Genomic DNA, 25,397 nt, shown 5'->3' on the forward strand with positions numbered 1-25,397 from the left:
GACTTCAAACAAAAAAAAAGTAAAAAAAAAGTAAGTTTCTGTTTTGTTTGATTCTTGGATCGGGCTTTAAAGGGTTAAAGGGACCATACTACGTTAATAGTCAACTATGGGAGTTTTAATCAGCAATATAAATCTTAGTAGGTCCCTTTTTATTCAAATAAGTGTATTTTCCCTTCATTTAAGCAGTTAGTAAGACAATTTTCCAATAGAATAAGACAATTTATGTGAAAAATAAGACAAAAAAACATCCAATTTCAATTGCATAATTTCTAGTTATCTAACTCTAAGTGGGAAAAATAGCATAATAATGGCAAATCATCCTTAACATCACACACATATTTAAAGATTTGTTTTTCAGGTCAGTTTTTGCAGTGAAACACATTTGATAAAGGTTTGTTTTAAGGACTTACAGCTCTATAGAATCCAAAATTTTGAAAAAAATCTGAAGTATGACATTTATGGTGTAAAAACTCACCAACGATCTGTGGCAGTGAGTAACCTTCCAGGTCGAGCAGGATGCTTCCTGTCTGCAGACAGGTCCTGAGCTCAAATAGGCTATGGAGGGTTAGCGTGGAGACATGAGGCTTGCTCCATCGTTCTCCTCCCTCTTCTACCTTCTCCTCAAACTTCACCCACCTAAAGAAAGATGATGAACTCAGTAAATAATGTTTTGGGTTTTATTTTTTAAGAGCGATTGAATTTTCTAGCCATAGGCTTCAATTAGTGTTTCAATTAGCATAATTACATCATTTTCCCTCTTGTTTTAGTCACTTGTAGAGTTAGATTGCTTCATGCCAGCCCCAGGAAAACAAATGGGATCTATAGACCCTATAAAAGGTCCTGTAATCTGAATGAAATAACCGCCTTGGTACCTTCCAGTAAGTATTCTTTTTGTGTGTGTAAATATACCTTGCAGACTCTTTCCACTCTAACTCTTCTCCATCTTGTTGCAAAGTGTCCATCTCAGTGAAAATGGTCGGTGTTGGAGTGGCGTCATCCTCACTCAGTATGTGGCGAAGACGCTCTGCAGCAGGGGACACTGGAAAACAAACACACTCTGTTTGCAAACAACATTATCAACTGACGGTTCAGCCAGGGGGTACCTGCATAACTATCATGATTCATTCATTAATTAAATGGTCACCTTTGTGAAATAGGCATCAATCTCTAAGGTTCTTGTATGTGCTTAAAAAAAACTTTATTGAAAGCTACACTTTCCAGTAGTACAGTACAGATTACCACAACACATTAATTCAGTTCAGTTCAGTTTATTTATATATTGCCCAATTCACAACACACCATCTCAAGGTACTTTACAGATACAATTCGACCAGATCATCCAGTCAAATTGATTTAAAGTTTGCTATCTAAGAAAACCAGTTTGTTGCATCGACTCATTGACTCTTCAGCAATCCCTCACACTAAGCATGCTTGTAGCGACAGTGGAGAGGAAGAATTCCTTTTAACAGAAAGAAACACACAGCCAGGCAGACGAGCTCCTAGCCAACTCCGATGTCAGAGGATGAAGAGAGCACATCCAGCCAGTCACAGTCAGAGAAACAGGACTACACTGAAAAACAGGCCGAGCTCTAACATCTATAAACAATGGTTGTTGATGGCAGCAGCATAGCTGATATTTCTCTCCAGGATGGAATCACAGCCAAACAGGAACAGGCCAGATAAAACACTACAATTAAGTGAACATTTCTTGCTATTTTACCACATCTATTAAAGCTACAGTGTGTAATTTTCAGCGACATCTAATGTTCAGACTGCAGACCGCAGCAACATGAACATCTCCCCCCCACCACTTCTCCCCCCCAACAGTACGGCGAGCGTTATGGGACAAAATGTCTTCCACGACGTCCGCATCACCTACCTTCTCAAGTGATGAGGTTTGTTTACATAGATAATTTTAATACTGCCATCTATTGTTCAGTACCGTCTCAGTTCATCTCTCTCAACTTGCCGTAGTTACTTTCGAGCGTAATGGGCGATCTCGCAATCGCTAGTTTGTTGCCTCTGCGCTGCCGTAGCGCAAAGATGTCTGCCTCCATGGCTGCGAGACCCGCTCCTATGTAATTATAAATAACGAATTCTAAGGCAACGCAAATATTAAGGTTAAGAGGCTGAGCTCGTAGATGATGATAAATAACATAGTTATGTATAATATATTACATTTCTGACTGTATATCCATGTAATTATTACACACTGTAGCTTTAAGTAAATACCAATATCTATGGAGTTAATTTATTTCCATTATATTTGCAAGACAAAATATTTTAGTAAAGGGAAATTGAAAAAAAAAAAAAAAAAAAAAAAAAACGTCAAATGAGATTTTTAAAAGTTTCTAGCAAGAAATGAAAGTTTAAGAATATTGTTCTTATCAAAAATAGGTTTCAGGTAATTTCGCAGTTATCCAATTTTCTTATTTCTTTTTTTTATGAATGTTATATTTTTTACTTTTTTTTATATTTTGTTTTTTTCAGATTTAGTTTTATCAATTGCATTTGTTTGAAATTATGTTTTACCAGATCACATTCTTTTCACTTCTGGGGCGGATTTTCCTGTTAGAGTGAGAAACATAGAAGCATTTCAATTGCTCTGTATGGACATAAGGGCCAACATTTTTATTGGACTTCAAGTAAAGTTCAAAATAATAAAATTATTATTATTAATTATTAAAACTCAGTCTGATAAGAGAAATAACAAAAATGACATTTGAAAATATAAAATGTGTCATAAAACAATTTTGAAAAACAATCTGGGAAACAGCATTTTTGTATTATTGAGTTTTTCAAACTTTCACTTCTTAATTACTCTTTTTTAACCTCCATTTGAAAAATATTTTATTTGCTTGCAACTATAATGGAAAAAGTCCCTCCATACTAAAAAACAGCTATGTATAGATAGTTAGCCTCATCCTTACCAAACAAACGTGTGCTTCTAATAACTGTCGGGCAGCCATGTGAGATCCATCACCCAACACCTTTTTCCTAATTTAGTTTTGGGCTGATCAATCTCCATTAACATCCTAACCCAGGAGGCTGTGGTTGACTCACAGCTGTTTATGTGCATTGATGTGTGTCTATTAACACCAGAAAAACAAGAAAACTCATTAATTTGTTCCCTTCAAAAATCTAAGCTGATGATGAAAAAAAAAATTACAGTTAAATTTATGAAGGTATTTCTTTTTAATTAATCAACTCCAGTTTCTGGTAAACCAAAAGCTGAATGTATTTAACTTTAGCATACAGCATCTTTTAGGTCAATACAATGTCCACGAGAGCTGTCACTGTTTCCAATACTTGGCCCGCTCAGAGTCAGAGTACGCATTCATGTGATCTCTGTCATCCACTGCCAAAAAATAAGGGCATGTTCTACTTAAGCAGCTGCCAGACCTTCCTTCGACGCCGGAGTGTTGACCTAGTTTGGTTAGCGAACCTGAGCCTCAGAACGTCTGAACTTTACTAGTAGACTCTAGAGAGGAACTAGTCTTCTAATCGCCTTTGTCTTTTGTGCTCACAGGAAATCCTGAAGCTCTGGATAAGCTCCACCTAGAAACCTGCCTGCCTGCTCATGAAAGCCAAACCTGAAGATCTCAGTTTGGATTCCTTCTTCAGCTCTTGGATAGAGCAAGGAACAAACCCAAGCCAGAAACCTTCTAGCTGGGAACTTTGACTGTATGATCTGGTTGAACTGTAAAGTGCCTTGAGATGACATGTGTTGTGAATTTGGCGCTATATAAATAAACTGAATTGAATTGAATTGAACTAGACGCTGCTGCTGCTTAAACTCTCTGCCACATCATTGACTCTGGACCTACGGTATCTCACCTCACGGCTCTGTTACAATCTCCTCAAGGTACATCTTGATTCTTCTCTCAATCAATCCATCATCAGCCTGGCTAACCAAACTCTCATCTCTCCAGAAACTCTGAGACCAGTCCCGGACCAGTACCAGAACCAGATCCAGTATTATATCATTGTACATCTTCTGCATGTGGGCTAAGTCCTTAAACCCAATCATGACAATAGGGACCCTTTTTCCAGGCCAAGGACCCCCAAACAGCTTAATGTTGGAGATCTGCCTGTTTTCCAGTGTAGTCCTGTTTCTCTGACTGTGACTGGCTGGATGTGCTCTCTTCATCTTCTGACATGGGAGCTGGCTCGGAGCTCATCTGCCTGGCTGTGTGTTTCCTGGATGGGGTCGCCTTTTACAGCTGCTTTTTGTATCTCTGCTTCTGTCTCCTTGAACCCCAGTCAGCCTCAGCAGATGGCAAAATAAAAGTAAAATAAATAGAATCTGTCTAAATCTAAGCCTAATGTAGTGATGTTTATTAAAGGAACAAACCAAAGATAAGAGGAACATCTTGATTCTTCTCACACTTTCCCTATTAAATCGAGGTTTAAGGTTGAATCTACTATTTATCTACTATCTACTATTTAATTAATCTTTCCAGGATTAAAGGACTAATGTCCAAGCAGGATCTAGAAAAAAACTCCTTCATACATTCATCTTTAGTAGAACTGATTACTGAAACAGTGTCTTCATAGTGGCGGCTCAGTGGAACCGTGGGTAGCAAGGATGCTCTGGGTTTGATTCCCAGCCCGGGGTCTTTCTGCATGAAGTTTGCATTTTCTGCATGTCTTAAAAAGTCCATCAAACCACTGCAGGTCATGCAAAACGTTGCTGCCCATGTTCTCACTATGGTAAATGGCCTGTACTTATATACTGTAGTGCTTTTTTAAGTCAGGGGACTTGACCAAACACTACTTTATTTCATTCAGTCATTCACCCATTCGCTCACACAAGTGGCAAGTTACATTGTAGCTACAGCTGCTCTGGGGCTCACTGACAGAAAAAAGGCTGCCGTACACTGGCGCCACCGGGCTCTCTGGCCACCATCAGTAGAACTAAGAAATGAGTTTCTTACATTTGTGGAATGTTATGCAAATCTCTAAAACAGTGGGGTCCAAATTCAGTCCTAAGGGCTACTATCTTACATGTTGATATTGCATTCCAGAAAGAAAACAGCAACAGTGAATTACAAAGCTAAGTCGCAGTTGAAGTAAATTGCTTTAGGTGTCCACAGCTCAACTATGGACCTTGGTTTTGACACGTGCTTTAGGCTAAAAAAAATTATTATACCTACATTATTGCACAATATCAGGGAAAGTAAATTATTAATGTTGTTAACAATATAAATTAAATTCTAAACATGTGAAACAGACAGTTACGAGCAGCAAAATATGAAAAAAGTAAAAAAATATACATTTTGAAAAAAAAAGAAAAAGTAAATTGGATAACTGCAAAATTGCCTGAAACCTTTTTTTTATTAGAACCCTGTTTTCAAACTTCCATTTCTTGATGGAAACTTTTTAAAATCTCAATTGACAATTTTTTTTCCCTTTACTAAAATATTTTGTCTTGCAAATATAATGTACATAAATTAACTCCATAGATATGGGTATTTACTTAATAGATGTGGGAAAATAGCAAGAAAAGTTCACTTAATTGTAATGCTTTATCTGGTCTGTTCCTGTTTGGCTGTGAATCCATCCTGGAGAGAAATATGAGCTGTGCTGCTTCCATTAGCACCTTTGTTTATAGATGTTGGAGATCGGCCTGTTTTTCAGTGTAGTCCTGTTTCTCTGACTGTGACTAACTGGATGTGCTCTCTTCATCCTCTGACATGGGAGTTGGCTCAGAGCTTGTCTGCCTGGCTGTGTGTTTCCTGGACGGGGCCGCCTTTTATAGCTGCTTTCTGTATCTCTGCTTCTGTCTCCTTGAACCCCAGTCAGCCTCAGCAGATGGCCGCTCACACTGAGCCTGGTTCGGCTGGAGGTTCCTTCCTGTTAAAAGGAGTTTCTCCTCTCCACTGTCACTACAAGCATGCTTAGTGTGAGGGATATGGAAGTAAGTCTTTGCCGCTGGGATTTAAATTAAAAATGTTACTAAAATATAAATGTTGTATGTTTGTACTTACTCTTCCTGTGTTAAAATATATTCAAAAAATATTTTCAACCAAAAAAAAATTCATTGTTACTATATCTATATAGTTAAAATTTTATTTATTTTCACTTCAAGCTGAAAATTCACATTACTATTTCACAGTTAATACAGTTTCAATACCTGTTTTTTTTTTTCAGTTTGACTTTTCAGTGTTAAAAACAACACAGCACATAAAAAATTTAGACTTTCAAAATTTAAACTCAATATTTTCAGCAACTGTGATTCAGCTGGCTCAATTTCACTGTTAAATTCAGCTTCTAAATTAAATTCAGTGTAAAAAAGGGAAGGGTTACTTCAGGTCACAGACATTAGCAATGAATTGTGGTGTCCAACACTCAGCCAATCAAGTAGCTGAGGCCGCTCACACTGAGCCTGGTTCTGCTGGAGGTTTCTTCCTGTTAAAGGGAGTTTTTCCTCTCCACTGTCGCTACAAGCATGCTTAGTGTGAAGGATTGTATTCGAGTCAATGGGTCGATGCAATCAACTGGTTTTCCTTAGATAGAAAACTTTGAATCAGTTTGACTGGATGAAATGGTGAACTGCAAAGCGCCTTGAAATGACGTGTGTTGTGAATTGGTGCAAGAAAAAATAAATTGAATTGAGTTAAAGTCAAGATAAAAAACTGTTCCAGGTCATAACTCAGAAGTAAAAGCAATGGAAGGTATTAAATGACTGTAAAAGAAAAGCATACCTGCTTTAGTGTCAATTTCTAGCAATTAACGGTGCATGATTACCTGTTCTGGAGCAAGGTAGGTTCAGATGAGAGGTCATGTTTGAGAGAATAGGGTTCACACTGGATTCTAGCAAAGATCCAAACACAGAAGAAGAGAGACGTCCTCTGGTTTGCTTCAGGAAAAATTATTCTCTAGCTCCCAGTCTTCAGCTCAGGTCTCATTAAATGGATCAAAAAAGTAACTTTCACCTTCTCACATACGTCCTTTAACTCTCTCCTCCCTCAGGTTTATATCCTAGCAGCTACTCCACCTCTCAGTTATTCAGGGAAAGAACAACAAAAAAATCTCCAAAGCAACAACAATCCAGAGGCTTTTTAAAAAGGTCGACTCACACCACAGGGCCCTCTAGTACTCTCCTCCCATGCACACTCATGTGTTCACATACCACAAAAACTTGAACTCCTTCTGCATTACGTTTACGTGTCTCTCTACGAAGAACATCATCAAATTTCCGCTCTCACACTTTTAATGATGTGAACGTTTTATTTATCACAGAAAAAAATCATATCACACATAAACACTGACAGTTTCTTCAGCTTCCAAGCACATACTGTACTTACTCACATGCACACTCAGCTTGGAGTTCCTCACCTCTAATCAGCTTACAGCTTTCAGACTTTAGGGTCTGTTGCTGCAAAATATTCACACAGAAGTGCTTAACTTTTTACAAACTGTTCTAGTAGTAGATCTATGCAGATTAGAGTACAAACAGCAACATCAGAGCAGGTCACACCAGGTTTGATGCTGATTTTTGATTTTGTTGTTGTTTTATAAGAAAATCCTTCACAAATATGGTTAACCTTTTATAGGGCACTCAGAGAAATACGTTAAAAATCCACATTTCATTGGAATCCAGGACAAGTGTAACAAGAAACACCAACTTACCCGAATACATTAGGAGAAATAACAAAAGTGCTTCTATAAGAAATTTATGACAAACACTCTGAGAGTGAAAGAAAGGTTTTCTTTGGTACAACATAACCTTAGAGGCATTAATGCTGATACTGACACTTACATTTTTTAGTTTATAAACCTAAATATAATTGTTAATTAGGCTTATTAACTTTTTAACTTTACTTTTTAACGTTTCAATTAGCTTTTTACCTTTTTTTTCTTGACTTGTTAACTTTTTTTTCAACTCAGTTTACAGTAGGTAATATATCATTCAAGGGCCCATTTAATTGGTCAAATGCTAAAATAAGATGTACAGCCAAGTAGCAGGATCTTTGCTGAATGGCTGGATATAGATCTTGACCTAGACTATAGATCTAGACCTCACTGAGGGACGGGGGGGACTCCATTTTTAAGGGGTAAGCAAGTGATCATAAACGGTAACTTATCCTATAAAGCAGAGGTCTTCAACAGGGGGGTCCGCGACCCCCAGGGGGTCAACGGAGGTACTGCATGGGGGTTGCGAAAGTTTTGGTTGATTCCCCCCGGCAATTTTATCCACAAATTGAATTTTTTAATCTTTAAATCCACATTAACATGAATTCGACACACTGTAGTAAACAGATAAATGGAGGCAGAAGATGTCTTTCAGTCATCAATGCTCACATTCAGAGACACACAGGAGCTCTTTCAAGCTGGACACCGTTTCATTCACAACACCTGTCCCCAGTGTCGTGGTCAAGACCACCTAACCCGAGACCAAGACAAGACCAAGACCAGAGTGTATCGAGACCGAGACAAGACCAAGACTTTTAGGGTCCGAGACCGAGTCAAGACCAAGACCAGCGCCAGTATGTGACAATAAAATGTGAAACATGATCAAAATCACAAAAATTGATCTGAAAGACCCACGTTCACATAAAACACCTAGATATTTAACACACAGAACTGGACTAAACATTAACATCTTTATTTAGTACTTCTGTGTAGTAATCACAGAATTTCAAACAATTAATCAAAGTCGATCAAAATTTTATTTTCTCTGCCGTTCATGAACAGTACATACATTTATGTTGTTTTTAAATGTGCTATTTCAAAACAATGTGCAAAATTCTGTAAAATGTGTAAAACTGAAAAAAATCCAGTAATTTCTCTTGTTTCTCTCTCATATACAGATTAAAGCTATATTATATAACTTTTCTTAAATAAATCTATATCTGTCACCAAGTTGTGAAAATATGTTATGAGAGATAATTTGTTGAAAAAATAGATTGATCTCCTTCACTGCATTTATCAATGAGACAGGTTATTGCTTGGATTTGAATCGAAGCATCCAATAAAAAGAAGGATCTTAAAGAAACTGATAATATTCTGATGATTAGTGTTATTTCCACAGTTGTGGTCTTGACCGGTCTTGAAATAAAATGCCGAGTCCTCAGCACCCGAGACAAGACCAAGACCAAATGCGGTCAAGTCCGAGACGAGACCATCAAAAAATGGTCTTGAGACCAAGACCGATCTCGAGTACTACAACACTGCCTGTCCCATCAACCAGGAATCAGAATCCGAAATACTTTAATAATCCCTGGGGGAAATTACTTTCGTTACATTACTCTATCTGTAATAGAGTGACTATAGGACCAGTTTGATATAACACAATTTCATACAATATATATAATTAGGGGGTCCCCGCTCCATCTCACCATCAGTTTGGGGTCCTTGGCCTGGAATAGGTTGAAGACCCCTGCTATAAAGGGTTAAATTGGTTATTCATAATTGGGTTTTATGTGTGCAACACGTTGCTGGGGATCTACAAAGATTGCTGCACAGATGTTAAGAAATCCAAACCAATTTCTTTTCCGGCAATTAAAATGAGCAGATTGCATTTGCTACAGGCAGTTTGAGTGTGGCCATAAAAGAAAGCTGAAACTCTAAGCTGTGGAGACGGATGTATAAATGATAATTAAGAATTGCCAGCTGTAATGCTAAAGGCTATTCATAGAGGGCAAACAAAAGTAAAAAGTAAAATTAATAAAGTAGAAATAAAAAAAATCTCATAAAACATTAGAAAGTTGTCTTTTTCGGTTGCTTAACTTGAGCTTAAGTTGGTACGTCCAGTAGAGACCGGAGTAGAACTGCTTTCCCTCTACATCTTGAGGAGTCAACAGAGGTCTGGCCGTTTCTCATTATATGTAATTGTGCGTTCTCATGTGCTCGTGAAACGTCATCACCCCTCAGCCCTAGTACTGTTCCAAATCACAAGAACAACAGACAGTGAAAGGACAAAGTCCCCGGATGTTGTTCACGCCCCTCCATCTTTACCCAGCATGCATCAGAGCAGACTTGTCCTCTCTCAAGATTGAAAGCTTTCCCAGCATGCACTGCGGCAGCAGCAGCTTCGAGTGCAGCGCTCACAGAGCTTTAAATATTAACTTAAAAGTTCCCTTTTCTGTCGCTGTTTTCTTATAAAAGTCAATTTAAGATCTTTTGGGGTGATCTTCATTTATATATATGTCCACTTACTCTTTTAGAGTGTAATTTTTAAAAAGGTCCGATGTCGAGAGGACCGTAGCAATCGGCGTCCTCTGAGGCTAACCACATCCAGGGCTAAGGTTAGCCCGTCTGCAACAGCCCTCTCTTGGCATAGTGTGAAAAAAAGCTGGCTCTTATGGTGATTATTATTTTTTTTTTTGGGTCAAAAGTTCATTCCATTTGTGTTTATCTGACTGTGTTCATTACTGTTCCTCCACTAAATGAAAAAAAGTCATTATTTAGTTTTATCTAGAGACTATTAATTAGTGTTGCAACGATACAATACCAGTATCGGGCGGGGCCCCGATCCAGCACTGAAATGGTGATATCGGTATGGTCGAGTACCAACAAATACCATTTTGAGAGCCAAAAGTTTATTCAACTATTGTCACCCATTCCAGGTAGGAAATACAAAGTTCTACAGGATTTACTTTGTATTAGTCTTTTTCTTGTTTCACAAAGGTAGGCAGCAGCTTGACAAAGCCATGATGACAATTATTTTACATCCAAGTAGTATGCAGTTCTTCATATATGCACACACATATCAATTTAAAGCAGATGGTATCAATATCAGCCGAAAAATGGCAAAAAAAAAAAAAAAATGGCAATGGTGCAACACTACAAATTATAACAGGAGGTGAAATGCAGCTCCAGACTAGCATTAAAAATGGTAATAAATGAGTATGCTTCTGTTCCAAATAACCCATATTTATGCTGCATGCTTCGTTCTCCCCGAATCCATACTTTCCTGTGTTCTTGCCAAGAATGTACTGAATGTACGAAAACATTACACTGCAGAAACAATTTTAAAAATTAGTAAAATTGTCTTAAATTAATGGTATGTATCATTAATTTTCGCAGGTAAATAAGATTCTTTGCCAATGGAATGAGTATTTTTACTCTTAAAATAAGGTATCTAGATATTGTGCACTTGAAATAAGACAATGCAATCGTTTTTTCTTATTTTAAGTGTAAATTGTCTTGTTCCATTGGCAAAGTGTCTAACTTAAATCCTTAATTCAAGAAAAAATGCACCTATTTTAAGAAAAAATTGCTTTTTTGGATTAATTTTTTTTTGCAGTGTAGTGCATGCATTCTCTTAGGAGCTAAGTCCTTTAGCAAAGAAGAACAATGAACATCTGAACAAGATCGCACACCTTCATAAATGGCTGCATAAAGGTTCGGTTAATGTGGAGACACAATTCCCATTTTTTTTCAAATGGCAATTTTAACAAAATTAAATCCAGAATATTTGAGAAACTTCAAAATCAAAAAAAGGTTTTGAGAATTACTCAGAACTCCCTACCTGCTTTCATCTTGTTTTTATTTTCACTTGCTTTTATTCTCCTTTTGTTGTCCTTCTAGTTTACTGTTTAATTCATTCTAAGCACAATTCACTCTTTACTAAACTGTTCCCTACAAATAAACTTGCCTGGCCTTGCCTAGATTCCAATCAATCTAGCTGAATACTTATTGGTTAAATCAAAAATGTTGCAACTTGGCCCGATCTCCTTATTTCAATGACAAAAGTAATGAGCAACAAGGGAGACAAGCAGAGATGGCAAAAGTACTCACTTTCCGTACTTGAGTAAAAGTACAGATACTTGTGTTAAAAAATACTCTGGTAAAAGTGGAAGTACTGATTAAACTTCTTTACTCAAGTAAAAGTAACAAAGTACAGGCTTGTAAATTTACTTAAAGTATAAAAGTAAAAGTAGAAACCACTTTTTTCATGCCGTTGCCTACATTTTAAATGGATGTCTGCCAATAGGACTAGATCTCCGTTGTGTTCATTTTCAATCATCTCGTCGTCCATACTACTATGCTAACGCCACCGCCACCAAGCTGCAATGATTTGCCGCGAATGAATACCGCCGAATCTGTCGATTCATCTTGTAGTGGTGCTTCAAATGCAACGTAGATTCCCATCCAATTAGATTGAATTTGGTATTGATGACGTGAAAAATAATAACGGTAACTCCATTGAAATGATTCAAAACTAAAGTAACGAGCCAATTTTTTAAAATGTAAGGAGTAGAAAGTACGGTACAGATATTTGTGTAAAAATGTAAGGAGTAGAAATAAAAAGTCGCCATAAAAATAAGTAGTAAAGTAAAGTAAAAATATCAGAAAAATGTACTTGGGTACAGTTGTGACGGTTTTTACAAGGTTAATTATTTTAGTTTTAGTTTTTTTTTTAACAGGGTATTTGTCACTTTTTAGCGGTGCCAGTCAGGTATCCCTCCTGACAAGTAGGATCAATATATATAGATTTTTAAACCAGTCACACAATTCAATTCAATTCAATTCAGTTTATTTATATAGCGCCAAATTCACAACACATGTCATCTCAAGGCACTTTACAGTTCAACCAGATCAAATTGATACAAAGTTTTCTATCTAAGGAAAACCAGTTGATTGCATTGACTCATTGACTCAAATACAATCCCCCACACTAAGCATGCTTGTAGCGACAGTGGAGAGGAAAAACTCCCTTTTAACAGGAAGAAACCTCCAGCAGAACCAGGCTCAGTGTGAGCGGCCATCTGCCGAGGCCGACTGGGGTTCAAGGAGACAGAAGCAGAGATACAAAAAGCAGCTGTAAAAGGCGGCCCCGTCCAGGAAACACACAGCCAGGCAGACGAGCTCCAAGGCAGCTCCCATGCCAGAGGACGAAGAAAGCACATCCACTCAGTCACGGTCAGAGAAACAGGACCACACTGGAAAACAGGCCGATCTCCAACATCTATAAACAAGGGTGTTGATAGAAGCAGCACAGCTGATGTTTCTTTCCAGGATGACGTCACAGCCAAACAGGAACAGACGAGGCAAAGCTACTCTGAGGAAAAGCAGAGAGAGCAGAAGGTTAGAGATTGAACTAACAGATTCTGCAGAATAGGAGAACAGAGAGAGAATGAAGCAGAATGATGAAATGGGGGTCCCTATGTCCTCCAAAAGTCTAAGCCTATAGCAGCATAACTATAGAGATAGCTCAGGATAACCTGAGCCACTCTAACTATAAGCTTTATCAAAAAGGAAAGTTTTAAGCCTAGCCTTAAAAGTAGACAGGGTGTCTGCCTCACGGACTAAAACTGGTAGTTGGTTCCACAGGAGAGGAGCCTGATAACTAAAAGATCTGCCTCCCATTCTACTTTTAGAAATTCTAGGAACCACTAGTAAACCTGCAGATTGAGAGCGAAGTGCTCTGTTAGGAACATAAGGAACAATCAGATCTCTGATATAAGATGGAGCTTGGCCATTTAAGGCTTTATATGTGAGAAGGAGGATTTTAAATTCTATTCTTGATTTAACAGGAAGCCAATGAAGAGAAGCCAGGATAGGCGAGATATGATCTCTCTTTTTAATTTTCATTAGAACTCTGGCTGCAGCATTTTGGATCAGCTGAAGGCTTTTAACTACAGTTTGTGGACTTCCTGATAGTAAAGAATTACAATAGTCCAGCCTTGAAGTAACAAATGCATGGACTAGTTTCTCAGCATCACCCCTGGACAGGATATTTCTAATTTTTGCAATGTTCCTCAGATGAAAGAAGGAAATTCTAGAAACCTCCTTGATATGGGACCTAAATGACAGGTCCTGATCAAAAACAACACCAAGATTTTTTACTTTATTATCTGAAATCAGTTTAATCCCATCCAAATGAAGTGACTGGCTAATCAGTTTCTTTTTCAGAGACTCTGGTCCAAAGACTATAACTTCTGTTTTGTCTGCATTCAGAAGCAGAAAGTTAAGAGTCATCCAGGTTTTTATGTCTTCAAGACATGCCTGTAATCTATGTAATGGGTTAGCTTCATCTGGATTTATAGACAGATATAGCTGGGTATCATCAGCATAACAGTGGAAATTAATTCCATGCTGTCTAATAATTCTACCAATTGGGAGCATGTATAAAGTAAAGAGAATTGGTCCTAGCACTGATCCCTGTGGTACTCCACAGGTAACCTTTGAGCGTGTTGAAGATCTATCATTAACATGAACAAACTGAATTCGATCAGATAGATAAGATTTAAACCAGTCTAGTGCTGTTCCTTTAATTCCAACAAAATATTCAAGTCTTTCTAAAAGAATATTATGGTCAACTGTATCAAATGCAGCACTAAGATCCAACAGGACGAGCACAGATACAAGTCCATTATCTGAGGCCATGAGAATATCATTAGTGACTTTCACCAGAGCTGTTTCAGTGCTATGATGAGCTCTAAAGCCAGACTGAAACTCTTCAAAAAGTTCATTATGGTGGAAGTGATCGCAAACTTGTTTGGCAACTACTTTCTCAAGAATTTTGGATAAGAAAGGAAGATTGGATATAGGTCTATAATTGACCAAGTCATCTGGGTCAAGAGACGGTTTCTTAAGCAGAGGTTTAATTACAGCAACCTTAAAAGCTTTAGGTACATATCCCTGTAACAGAGATAGATTAATCACATCTAAAATGGAGGAGGAGATCAAAGGGAATACCTCCTTAAATAACCTGGTTGGAACTGGATCTAACATACAAGTTGAAGGCTTAGATGAAGACAATAATTTTGCTAATTCAGAGAGTTCAACTGGATCAAAGCAGTCTAAACCCAGTTCAGATTCCATGACTACCTCAGGTACAATCGCGGATAGAGGAGTGCTTATGATCTTATTTTTAATAAGATCAATCTTATTTATAAAGAATCCCATAAAGTCATTGCTGCTAAGAGCAGGTGGAATGGACGGTTCAACAGAGCTATGGCTCTGGGTGAGTTTGGCAACTGTATTAAAAAGAAAAAACACAAGGACCATACACTTTTGCGTGTGTAGACCCTTACAAATAAGGAATGAAAACTTTTCACAAAAAGACAACAAAAAATTAGGCTTAACAGTCCTTGTATTTCAAAAAGAAAAATAAATATATAGCCATCAAAAAATAATCACAAAATTCTTCTCCAAAAATAAATGTCCATTATAATCCAACGGATTAGGGCTCCAATATAGATTGCCCCACAGCAAGAGCTGTGAAATAACAAGAGAAAATAAAAAACATAAGTGTCTATACACAACAAAAGTCCTACAATTGCATAAAAAAACAGCACAAACAAACATACATAGAATGGACTTACAGGTCTGATGAGAAAATAATCTTGCTCAGAGGCAGGCGCTGGAACAGGTTTTCTGTTGTTGGTTTCACTAGATGAATATATTTAAAATTTATTTTATTTTTTGTAATGGGGCAAAATTATTAATTTATATTATCAGTAAGTATAGCACTTACGGAGGACCTTTAACTGTGATGTCACCGGCTTCCGGGTAATTGTGATGACACGTCAGCACGGCAGGAGCACAGAATGAAGTTTCTTTGTTTGTTTGGTTTTCTCCTTTTCCTTAATGATCGGCGGGATCCAGAACAGTGGCAAAATACTGAAAGCACGAGGGATTAAACGGCCTCGGACTGACTTTGTTACTGGTCGATAGAACGGAATATGCAGACGTAGTAGCAGCAGCTGTTTCTGTTACGCTGTCTGCTGAGACACTGACATTTTCAAACTGGAGCTAGGAGTCAGATTGAACAGCGGACCAATCAGGTAAGTGCATGTGTTAAATGGGCGTAAAGAAGGTGTGTCTTGAGCTGTGAAGAAGCAGGAGGGTTTATGAATAACGGTGCAGCCAGCTCTGTGCAACAAGCAGGTTGTCACACACCCCCCCCCTTGAGAAGTCCCGAGCTAGTAGGGTGAAAAATCCTTTATACGCCTCATTCCTTCAATCTTAGATTTTCTCCAAGCTTGCTGTTTTGTATGCGATCAATGTGTTGACATTCTTATGAGAGAGGTAATTTAAATGCTCAACTCTCTATTAGAAGTTATCTACTTTTATTTAAAAGTCAGAAGAAGTGAAACCATGGAAATCTTCATGGTCGCTTTCCTCATGGAACAGTTCCTGAACTTTTCTGTGTTGCTCTTTTTCCACTTCATCTGCTGTAGGAAAACAAGGTTTGATCTGCGATATATGAACCACGCGGAGATCTTCTCCAGTATCCTCCAGAACCACTTCATAATTTACAGGGCCAGTCCTTTTCATGATTCTGTAAGGACCTTTCCATCGTGGAGCAAGTTTGGCCATAAAAGATTGATCAGCCTTTGATAAAGGGTGTGAACGAATCCATACACGGTCTCTTTCTGAGAAGTTTCCATCTCTTCTTCCACGGTCATAGTTGTGTTTCTGTCGCTGCTTAGCTTTTTTCAGATTGACATCAGCAAATTCACGGAGCTCAGCAATCTGTTTTACTGTAGCATAGACAGGTGTGTCAGGGTCACAAAGGGTTGGACTCAGCTCTGCATCCAAAGGCCCTTTCAGAGGTCGTCCAATGTTGAGTTCAGCTGGAGTCACACCAGTAGATTCATGCACTGCAGAGTTTAAAGCAAACCGAAATTCCGGTAGGTATTTATCCCAACTCTTATGTTTGTTACTGACATAGGATGAGAGCATAGCCTTGATGTTGCGATTAACTCTCTCCGTAAGGTTAGTTTGTGGGTGATATGCAGAGGTTTTCTTTGGTGTGAGATTCCATCTTTTACAGGTCTCCTCGAATACAGAAGAAATAAATTGTGGACCTTGATCAGAGAGAATGTATGTTGGCACTCCCCATCGTGTCAAAATCTCTCTGGTCAAGTATTGGGAAATTATTTCTGCAGTAGCTTTGCGGAGGGGAAACATTTCAACCCACCGTGAGAAATAATCCACAAAAACAAGTAGATGGACATTACCAGTAGAACTCCGTGGAAAGGGTCCCATAAGGTCCACGCCCAACATCTCCCATGGTGCACTCACCTCTGTCTGTTGCAACTTGCCAGGAGCTTTTCGGGTTTCAGGTTTGTACATTTGACAGACTTGACAGGATCTCACATAGTCCCGAACATCAATGCTCATCCTCGGTCAATACACCAAGGCTTGTAACCGTTTGTAGGTTTTGTATCGTCCAAAATGTCCAGATAAAGGGTCATTATGATTGTGATGAAGTAACTGTTGACGGAGTGATGGTGGAATATAGACTTGGTAAAGAGTTTTGTGTGGTAATTGAACAACTCTGTAAACCTTGTCTTCCAGGATAGTGTACTTTATTGTTGGCGACTCATGTACTGTTCCTTTGTCCATTATTTGTTGGTAAATGTTTTGTGCGAAAGGATCCTGCTGCTGAGCCTTCCAGATGTTCTCATCTGTCACTTGGAGTGGGTGAGAAGTGTCACGTTGCGACCGGAGTACGACAGCACAGGTAACTGGTGAATGGTCAGAGGCATTGATTGGGGCTCGTGACAGAGCATCTGGAACAGTGTTATACTTTCCTTTTCGATATTCCACTGTGAAGGAGAATTCTTGCAGACGAAGAGCCCACCGGATCAGCCGAGTGCTAGGTTTATGAGTTTTAAAAACCCAGATCAGAGGTGAATGGTCAGTCACAACGGTGAAGTGTCGTCCTTCAAGGTAATATCTCCACTTTTCAATGGCCCAAACAACAGCAAGACATTCTTGCTCAGTGGTAGAGTAGTTCCTTTCAGCTTTATTTTGAGTTCGGCTGGCAAAGGCCAGGACTTGCTCGGTGCCTAACCCAGTCTGCTGAGCTAGAACGGCTCCCAAACCCACATCACTAGCATCAGTATAAACAATGAATGGCAGTTTGAAATCTGGATGACCCAGAATGGGTGGAGAGACCAGGTGAGTTTTCAGAGCATCAAATGATTTTTGGCAAGATGGTGTCCAAAGGAATTTGACTCCTTTTCGCTTTAGAGCATTGAGTGGTTCTGTCAAGGCAGAAAAATCAGGCACAAAACGATGATACCAGCCAGCCATTCCCAGAAATCTTTGAAGCTGTTTAATATTCTGGGGTACAGGAAATTCTTGAATGGCTTTAATCTTGTCTGGATCTACCTCAACACCAGATGAGGATACTATGTGTCCCAGAAATTTTATGGAGGAACGGAAAAACTGGCTTTTCTTCATGTTGACTGTAAGGTTGGCTTCACGAAGTTTGTCCAACACGGCTTGTATATCGGCACTGTGCTGATGGTAAGTGGTTGAGTAAATGATGATGTCATCCAAATATACAAAACAAATTTTACCTCTGAGTTCACCCAATACTACTTCCATAAGTCGTTGAAATGTAGCTGGAGCATTTTTCAGGCCAAATGGCATAACCTTAAATTGGAAGAGGCCATATGGACAGACAAATGCAGTTTTTTCACAGCTTTCTGGATCCATGCGGACTTGCCAGTAACCACTGTTCAAGTCTAGTGTAGTGAAAATCACTGCTCCAGAAAGAGACTCCAGGATTTCCTGAATGTTTGGCAATGGATATGCATCTGTATGTGTGACTGCATTTAGTTTTCTGAAGTCGACACAAAAACGTAGTTTGGGGTCATTTTTTTTAGGCACCAAGACAACAGGAGCGGCGTATGGAGATGTGGATGGTTCAATGATGTCATTCTCCAGCATTTCATCTACATGCTCCCTAATCATCTGAAGTTTAGCAGGTGAGACTCGATATGGTTTTTGTTTAATTGGCACATCTTGAGAAAGGTAAATCTTGTGAGTAAGTACATTCGTGCAGCCCAACTCTGTGGTACATACATCAGAATTGTTACGCAGTTGGCATAACAATGACTGTTTCCCAAAGTCATCCAGGTGTGTAGTGTGAACTACCCTCTGCAACAGTTCATCATTGGTCCCAAGGGCAACCAGAGTAGCAGGAGCCACTGCAGAGAAAAAGGCAAGTTGCTGATGGGGTTCATTTGGCCAACATGCAAACTCTTGAAGAAAGTTGTAATGTTGTTTTCTGTTGAACTTTAACCAATAACGTTTTTCTGACACATCAAACTGCAGGCCAGAGAGGGAGATGAAATCAAGACCAAGGACAGCAGGAAAAGTGAGGTTTTGAGCAGATAGAATAACGCATGGTAAGGTGATTGACTGTTTTTGCAATGTGATAGTGATTTCGCTCCATCCCAGGGGATGCCGTCCTTCACCATCAGCCAAATATAATGGTCCTCTCGTCCAAGGCTTTATCACTCCATTGATTTCATTCCATACTCTCTCATTCATCAGAGTATAAGAAGAACCTGTGTCCAAGATAGCAGCTCCTTTCCAGGAACTGACGGTGATGGGAACCATCAACTGAGAAGGCAGAGGTTTAGTTGTTGATGTGGCTGGAGAACAGGTTTGGTCCAGAAGTTGAGAGTTTGTGAGGGAACCAAGAGTTGCTGAACTTTGAGCTGATGGGAGTTGGGATGAACTGCTACTTGGCTGAGGGAGGTTTGGAGAAAATGATCGATTGTTACCACCATGGGGGCAAGTTGCTGGAGGATGATTTCCTTTACAACGCCAGCAGAATGGTTGGTGTGGCCGATTGTTATTTCGGTTGTAATTTGGTTGTCTTTGCCTTACTGTGTTTTCATTGTCATGAGGTTTAGGTTCATTTATTTTAGATGGTAAACTTGCTTGTTTCCGGTACTCATACTGTTGCTGATGTTCTCGATCCTTCTCTAGCTGTTGTCCCAGGCGGACAAGTTCATCCACAGTAGTTAGCCTACTACTCCTTAGCTGACTGGCCAGTGTTGGATTTATGTTTTTCAGAAGCAGCTTGACAATTTCTTCCTCTGAAATTTGTGGTTTCCAGCGTCTGCATAGGGATTGGTACATGTACACAAAATCCCTGATGCTTTCATTCTCTCCTTGGACTCTGGTCCTTACACGTTCTGCAAGCTCATAATCTTCAGAAAGAAAAGCAGCCTGGAACTGTCTTCGGAAGTCAGTCCAGGTATGCACCTTGTGTCTGGCTACGTCCCACCAATCTCTGGCTGTGCCATGCAACACATTCCGTAGGGTAGCCATGAGTTCCTCATCAGTTAAGGAATGAAGGGCCAAATAATCCTCACAGCGTTCCAGATACTGCAGAGGGTCGGGGGTGTCTTCTAATTTTCCATAAGTTGGAAATAACAATTTAACAGGACTTTTCCCCAGGTCTCGACTTCTATTAAGTAAAAAGGTAGCGCCACCTGGTGCTACTTGGACACCTGTCATCCCAGGCTGAGCAGTAGATTCCCACCGGGGTTTGCTGGTAAGTGATGTTGTTTCTGTTAGGCTATGGTAGATTGTCTGTGCAGTTTGATCCATTTCTGTATTCTGTTGACAGGTTTGAGCTGGTTTGATTCCGGCTCTAATGTCCTCAGTCATAGTCTTTATGGATAGTTGCAAAGACATGAGCTCTCCCTTTAGGCGAGAAACATCATCTTGCAAAGTGGAAATGCTGGTTGTAACCGGGACAAGTAGCTTGCTGAATTCCTTTAGCAGCTCAGTTTGTTGATGCTTCAATCTCCAGCCAAGGGTTGCTTTTGTTTGTGTGAGTAAATACTCAAACTGTGAGTCCATGCGTTCATATTGTTGCTTTGCATTGACTTGAATGATTTCCTCTACATGTTTTATTGTTGAATCTCTCATATTGCTCATCTCCTTTTTAAAACAGGACTTTACTTCCTCCATGGTTGCTTTTAGGTCCAGAACTTCTGGTGCAGCCTTTGTCTCTGCTTGAACCTGCGGAGGAGGCTGTGGTGATAAAGGAGAACCCAACACCAAATCCAGACCAGTCAACTCCATGTCTAGGAGAGAGTATGCTGTGGAGCGATTAGGAGGCATTATCATTGGAGGGGATGAAGTGTTTGAAGGGGGCTCGATTATATTTTCTTCAGTGCTCATTTTTTATTTTTTTGTAATATTTTTATTTCTTTGTATATTTTTATTATTTTTTTTTATTATTATTTTTTTTTTATATATATATATATTTTTTTTTTTTTTTTTTTTTTTGTCTAAGTGCTCAAAATGTCATTCCCTTATTTGTGAAATAAAGATGTCCCATGTTAGGTGCCAATATGATATTTTCGTTCTTAAAACCTTGATTTACCCAACATTGCAAAAAAAAATTAAGATCTAAATAAGTCATTTTTTCCTAAAATAAATGCATTTTTTCTTGTATTGAGGAGGTAAGTGAGACACTTTGCAAAGGGAACAAAACAATTTACATCTAAAATAAGAAAAAGCAATTGCATTGTCTTTTTTCAAGCACATATTATCTAATAATCCTATTTTAAAAGTAAAAATACTAATTCCATTGGCAAATCATCCTATTTACCAACTCAAATTAAGATTAATTTCACTTATTTCTAGACCATTTGTGCAGTGAATCAGGCAAATGTAGCAAAGAGAGAACGTATAAAAGATTATACAGAAATGCTTAATTAATTAACATCATTGCAAATAAATTTTCAAATTAAAGTTTCAAATTTTCAAATAAATTTTCAATTATACAAAATGTATGTTTTTTTATTTCATTTGTCAGAAAGATCAAAGACAAATCTTATTTGATTTTATTTGTATTTTCTGTCAATTATTTTATAGTAGAGGCTTTAAAAGGTTAAAGCCTCTACCTCTCTAGAGGAACCTGGTTTTCAAATGTCTCATCTCAAGATGTTTCTCTTTGGATCTCTGATGTGCTGTGGTTACTAACCTGTGGGATCAAGGTGCTCCTGCTGCCCTGTGCTGCCTCCGTCGTCATTGTAGCACTCCTCCTTGTCATGGTAATATTGTCTGTGGGAGCGTTCGTGGTGCGCATGGTGGTCGTAGTGCAAATGTCGTGAGTCACGGTCAACGTCGCTGGTGTTGGAGCGGTGCCTGCGTCTTTTCCGTCTGTGAGAAACTGGAACACCGATGTAGAATGGTTGGGCCTCTGACAAGGAAAAAAGGAGAATATTAGTAAATCATCAAATTATAAAAAATATATCATTTCATATTTTGTAGTTAAATCTATTATTTTTGATTTTCTTTGTTTGCTTTTATTGAATTTTCCTGTGAGGGTTGTAACAGTTTTTTTTCCCTCTCAATTTCCATAAGCCCAGTTTTCATTGGGCCTAAACCAACCATTACTTCCTATAATGAGCTCTGTCTCTATGGAAACCTATTTCTGCCACTCTGATGAAAACAGTAAACTTGTATCTTATAGTCAATTATTACATGCATAGAGAAAGTACAGTATTTGCTCTATTGTATAGGAGGATATCTGTATACATAGCCTCAGAGGCGATTCTAGAGTCTGTGGGGGCCCCAAGCAAAAAATCCTAGGGGGCCTTACTGACCAGTGTTCATCACCATTATGTTAGGCTATAAATAATCTGACACCAATGAAAAATTTATTAAATAAAACCTTTTTTTTTTATTCCAAATGTTCTAAACATGAACAGCCTTGTTATTTTGGAAAATATAAAAGAATAAAAGTAAAGAATAAACTAATAAATCAAAATAAATGTATAATAAAATAAAAAAAAAACAGTAAATTACTTTAAAAACCCAATATAAACTGTACAAAATATAAAGTAGTTATAGTAAGTGTAGTGAAATGATTGGGGTCCTATACTGCTTCCAGAATTGCTGCTTACGGGCCTTGGCTTGTGCAAATGCAGACATAAGTCCTCCAGATCCAAAGACCTTTGCACACTATACTCTATAGAAATAAGCGCCAGTCCTGAAAGTCTCTCTTGAGACATGGAAAATGAATCATTTTCCTTCAGCTGAGTTACATAATTGCTTTCCAATTTACTGAACGATAGGCCTACAATGTCACCCATTCGCTAGGCTACGTTCATTTTCATTAAGGGAAGTCATCCACCTGGGCAGGGCTGGATTTTGACTGGGCAAAGCCAATGTCAATCAACATTCCATCCAATCTGAATTTTTATATGCAGTTGTGCATCTCCTCAGTTACTATAGCGTTGCCACTTCATGCTCGCCTGTTTCTGTTTATCTACCGGGTGTACAGTAGCTGGCTCTCGGGGGCCCCCCAGCGGCTCGGGGCTCCAAGCAGTTGCTTGGTTTGCCTGTTGAAAAGGTGCGCCTCTGCATAGCCTAAATGGTCATCCAGAACTTTGCTTGTGTGATGTCATATCCTGTTTTCCATTGCTGCTCATAGTACTGTACATCTACATAGATTTCTGTCCTGGTGCGTAGAAGCAGAGAAAAAGATGCAATGATCCGCATGTTATCAAGAGGCTTCAAATGATGTATGACAAACCAAGATGTGCGAATTCAGGTAAAGATGTAAAAAAAATTAGAAAATAAATACAAATAATATGAAGGCAAAAATTGAGGGAATTGAGGCAGAAGAAACTTTCCAAACCAATTTCCATTTTATTATAAAACTTATTAACCACTATGTGTTCAGTACCTCCAGTAATAACTCCCAACTGTAGATTAGCTGGACTTCTAGATGTTATGTTGGTGTCATGATCTGCCCTGATAGCTGACCTTATTCTTCACATCATTCGCCTGCCTAACTCTGCCCAGTCTCTAATTATCACTCATATCCTCCACCTGCTTGTTCTGCTTTATATTAGGCTCAGCCCAGCTATCGGGGCTAGATCATTGTTTGATGTTTGGTTGTTGTTTGTCTGTTTCATTAGTGTGAGTTATTCCAAGGTTTATGTCCCCGTCCGCGGAGGCCAGTGGTTTTAGAGGGTTTTAGTGTTTGTCTTGTCTTTCGAACATGTCCTGGGTTTTGGATTAGGCCAGTTTAAAGTCCAGTAGTCCAGGCTCCAAGGAGGAGTACAGTTTAAAGTTTTCCAGTTATCCTAGTACCATGCCTTGTCTCTGTCCCTCAACTGCTGAGCCTGCCTGTCTGCATCTGTGCATTTCTGTCTGAGCTCGTTACCGGACTTATTGGAACTTTGAACCTACCTGAATGCTCTGTGGATACCTGGAACCCTGGATCTGTCTGTTCCTGTTTGGATTGAACCCCTGACCGGGCTGCGCCTCCTGAATTCCAGAACTGCTCCTGTCTGATCTGTTTTCCCTTACCTGGATCCAATTCCTGCCTCCTTACTGAGCTTGCTGCATCAGGGACACTCTGTGCTGCAGTTTTTTTGGCAGTATCCTGCCTTCCTCTGAGAGGATGGACTGAACTGTGTAACCAGGTAAGTGACTCACTCTGAAAATCATCTCCCATCAGATGATTGTGGTCACTTACCTGGATTTCTCCCCCCAGAGTGTCAGTGAATGGGTGGTGCCCCAAACACCCTGCAGCCACTGCGGTCCACAGATCCACAGTTGTGATGTTTAGTTAGTGTATATTATTCAGGTGGAAATACAATAGTAAAAACTGAAAAAAAAAATATTTGTTTATATTCTGAATTGAAACAATTGTAACAATAATAAAATTGGGATAAAAGTAATTGTCTGTTAGTTTGCCAAAGGAAGCTATAGCTGTTTTGGTGGTTGAAAAGCTTGGGAACCTCTGTCTTACATGAGTCTCTGGTCTTCTCACTAATATCTCTGGTGTTCCTGTGTTCATCTGCCTCACTGTCCTCTCTATCCACCTCTGGCTTATTAAATAAGCAACGAGAAAGATTAAATAACCCTAAAAAATAACCAGTAGATGTTTTATACATAGTTGACATCATGCCTTAATTTGTTTTACAATTTTCCATAACAAAGCTACAGCTGGAATTCCTTCATTTAGTCTCCTGTAGCCAAACCAAACAGACCTTCATTTGGACTCACCATCATCGTCATCATGGTGCCTGTGGCCTCTACTCCTTCCCCGCTGCCAGTCATTGTGGTCCATCCTGGAATGTACAATTTAAAATCAAAAGAGAAATTAACAAGGGAAAGATAAATTTGAATGTACTTTGACCAATTGTCACACTTAACCTCAATCCTCAGATATCTTGCAATCTAAGGAAGCCCATGTCCTCTACTTAAAAAATAAAAAATGCACATGGTACACTATACTTAAGAGATTGAAATTCATAATTTCACCTTTTAAAGTCATTATTATAATAAGACTGCTTTGATTTATGACTTTGAAAGTCGAGATTATGACTTTGCATCTCCTAATTCTGACATATGATGCGTCAATTTTTACTATGAAGTGTCCGAACTGGGCATTATAATCTAGCTGTCAGTATTTCTGTGGAAACCCTTTAAGTCTGTTTAGGGAATCCTCCTGCTCTGACAGCAACTCTGACTTGTGCCTTAGGACCTACAGGCCCACATGGTAACACACGTGATATCACATCCACGACGAGTCAATAGATGACAAAAGGGAAAACTCAATGGAAAAAAACAGCAACCCTCCAGAACCCTAAAAATCTTCAGAAGACAAAAATAGAATGAAAAGAAGTCAGCTTTGGATTCCCACCCCCAAA

The 25,397-nt window shown here is 38.9% G+C and overlaps 1 protein-coding gene and 1 long non-coding RNA gene across 4 annotated transcripts in view; both read right to left on the reverse strand.

Moving 5' to 3' along the window:
• Positions 1-24,814, reverse strand: part of slc4a5b (solute carrier family 4 member 5b) — a 77,307-nt gene extending 52,493 nt beyond the window's left edge. For all 3 annotated transcript variants that reach the window (XM_038304229.1, XM_038304227.1, XM_038304228.1), the window contains exons 1-4: positions 24,751-24,814; positions 21,710-21,928; positions 910-1,039; positions 476-636 (exon numbers count right to left, since the gene is read on the reverse strand). In XM_038304229.1, the coding sequence (XP_038160157.1) occupies positions 476-636; positions 910-1,039; positions 21,710-21,928; positions 24,751-24,814 (574 nt within the window). The remainder of the gene's footprint in view (positions 1-475; positions 637-909; positions 1,040-21,709; positions 21,929-24,750) is intronic.
• Positions 15,014-15,554, reverse strand: LOC119795965. The gene is made up of 3 exons (XR_005282398.1): positions 15,434-15,554; positions 15,282-15,348; positions 15,014-15,174 (listed from the first exon to the last, which is right to left on the reverse strand). It is a non-coding gene; the product is annotated as an uncharacterized LOC119795965 (long non-coding RNA).
• Positions 24,815-25,397: the final 583 nt, after the last annotated feature.

The sequence above is a fragment of the Cyprinodon tularosa genome, unplaced genomic scaffold, assembly GCF_016077235.1.
Source record: "Cyprinodon tularosa strain WSP-4 unplaced genomic scaffold, ASM1607723v1 ctg529, whole genome shotgun sequence".
Lineage (NCBI taxonomy): Eukaryota > Metazoa > Chordata > Actinopteri > Cyprinodontiformes > Cyprinodontidae > Cyprinodon > Cyprinodon tularosa.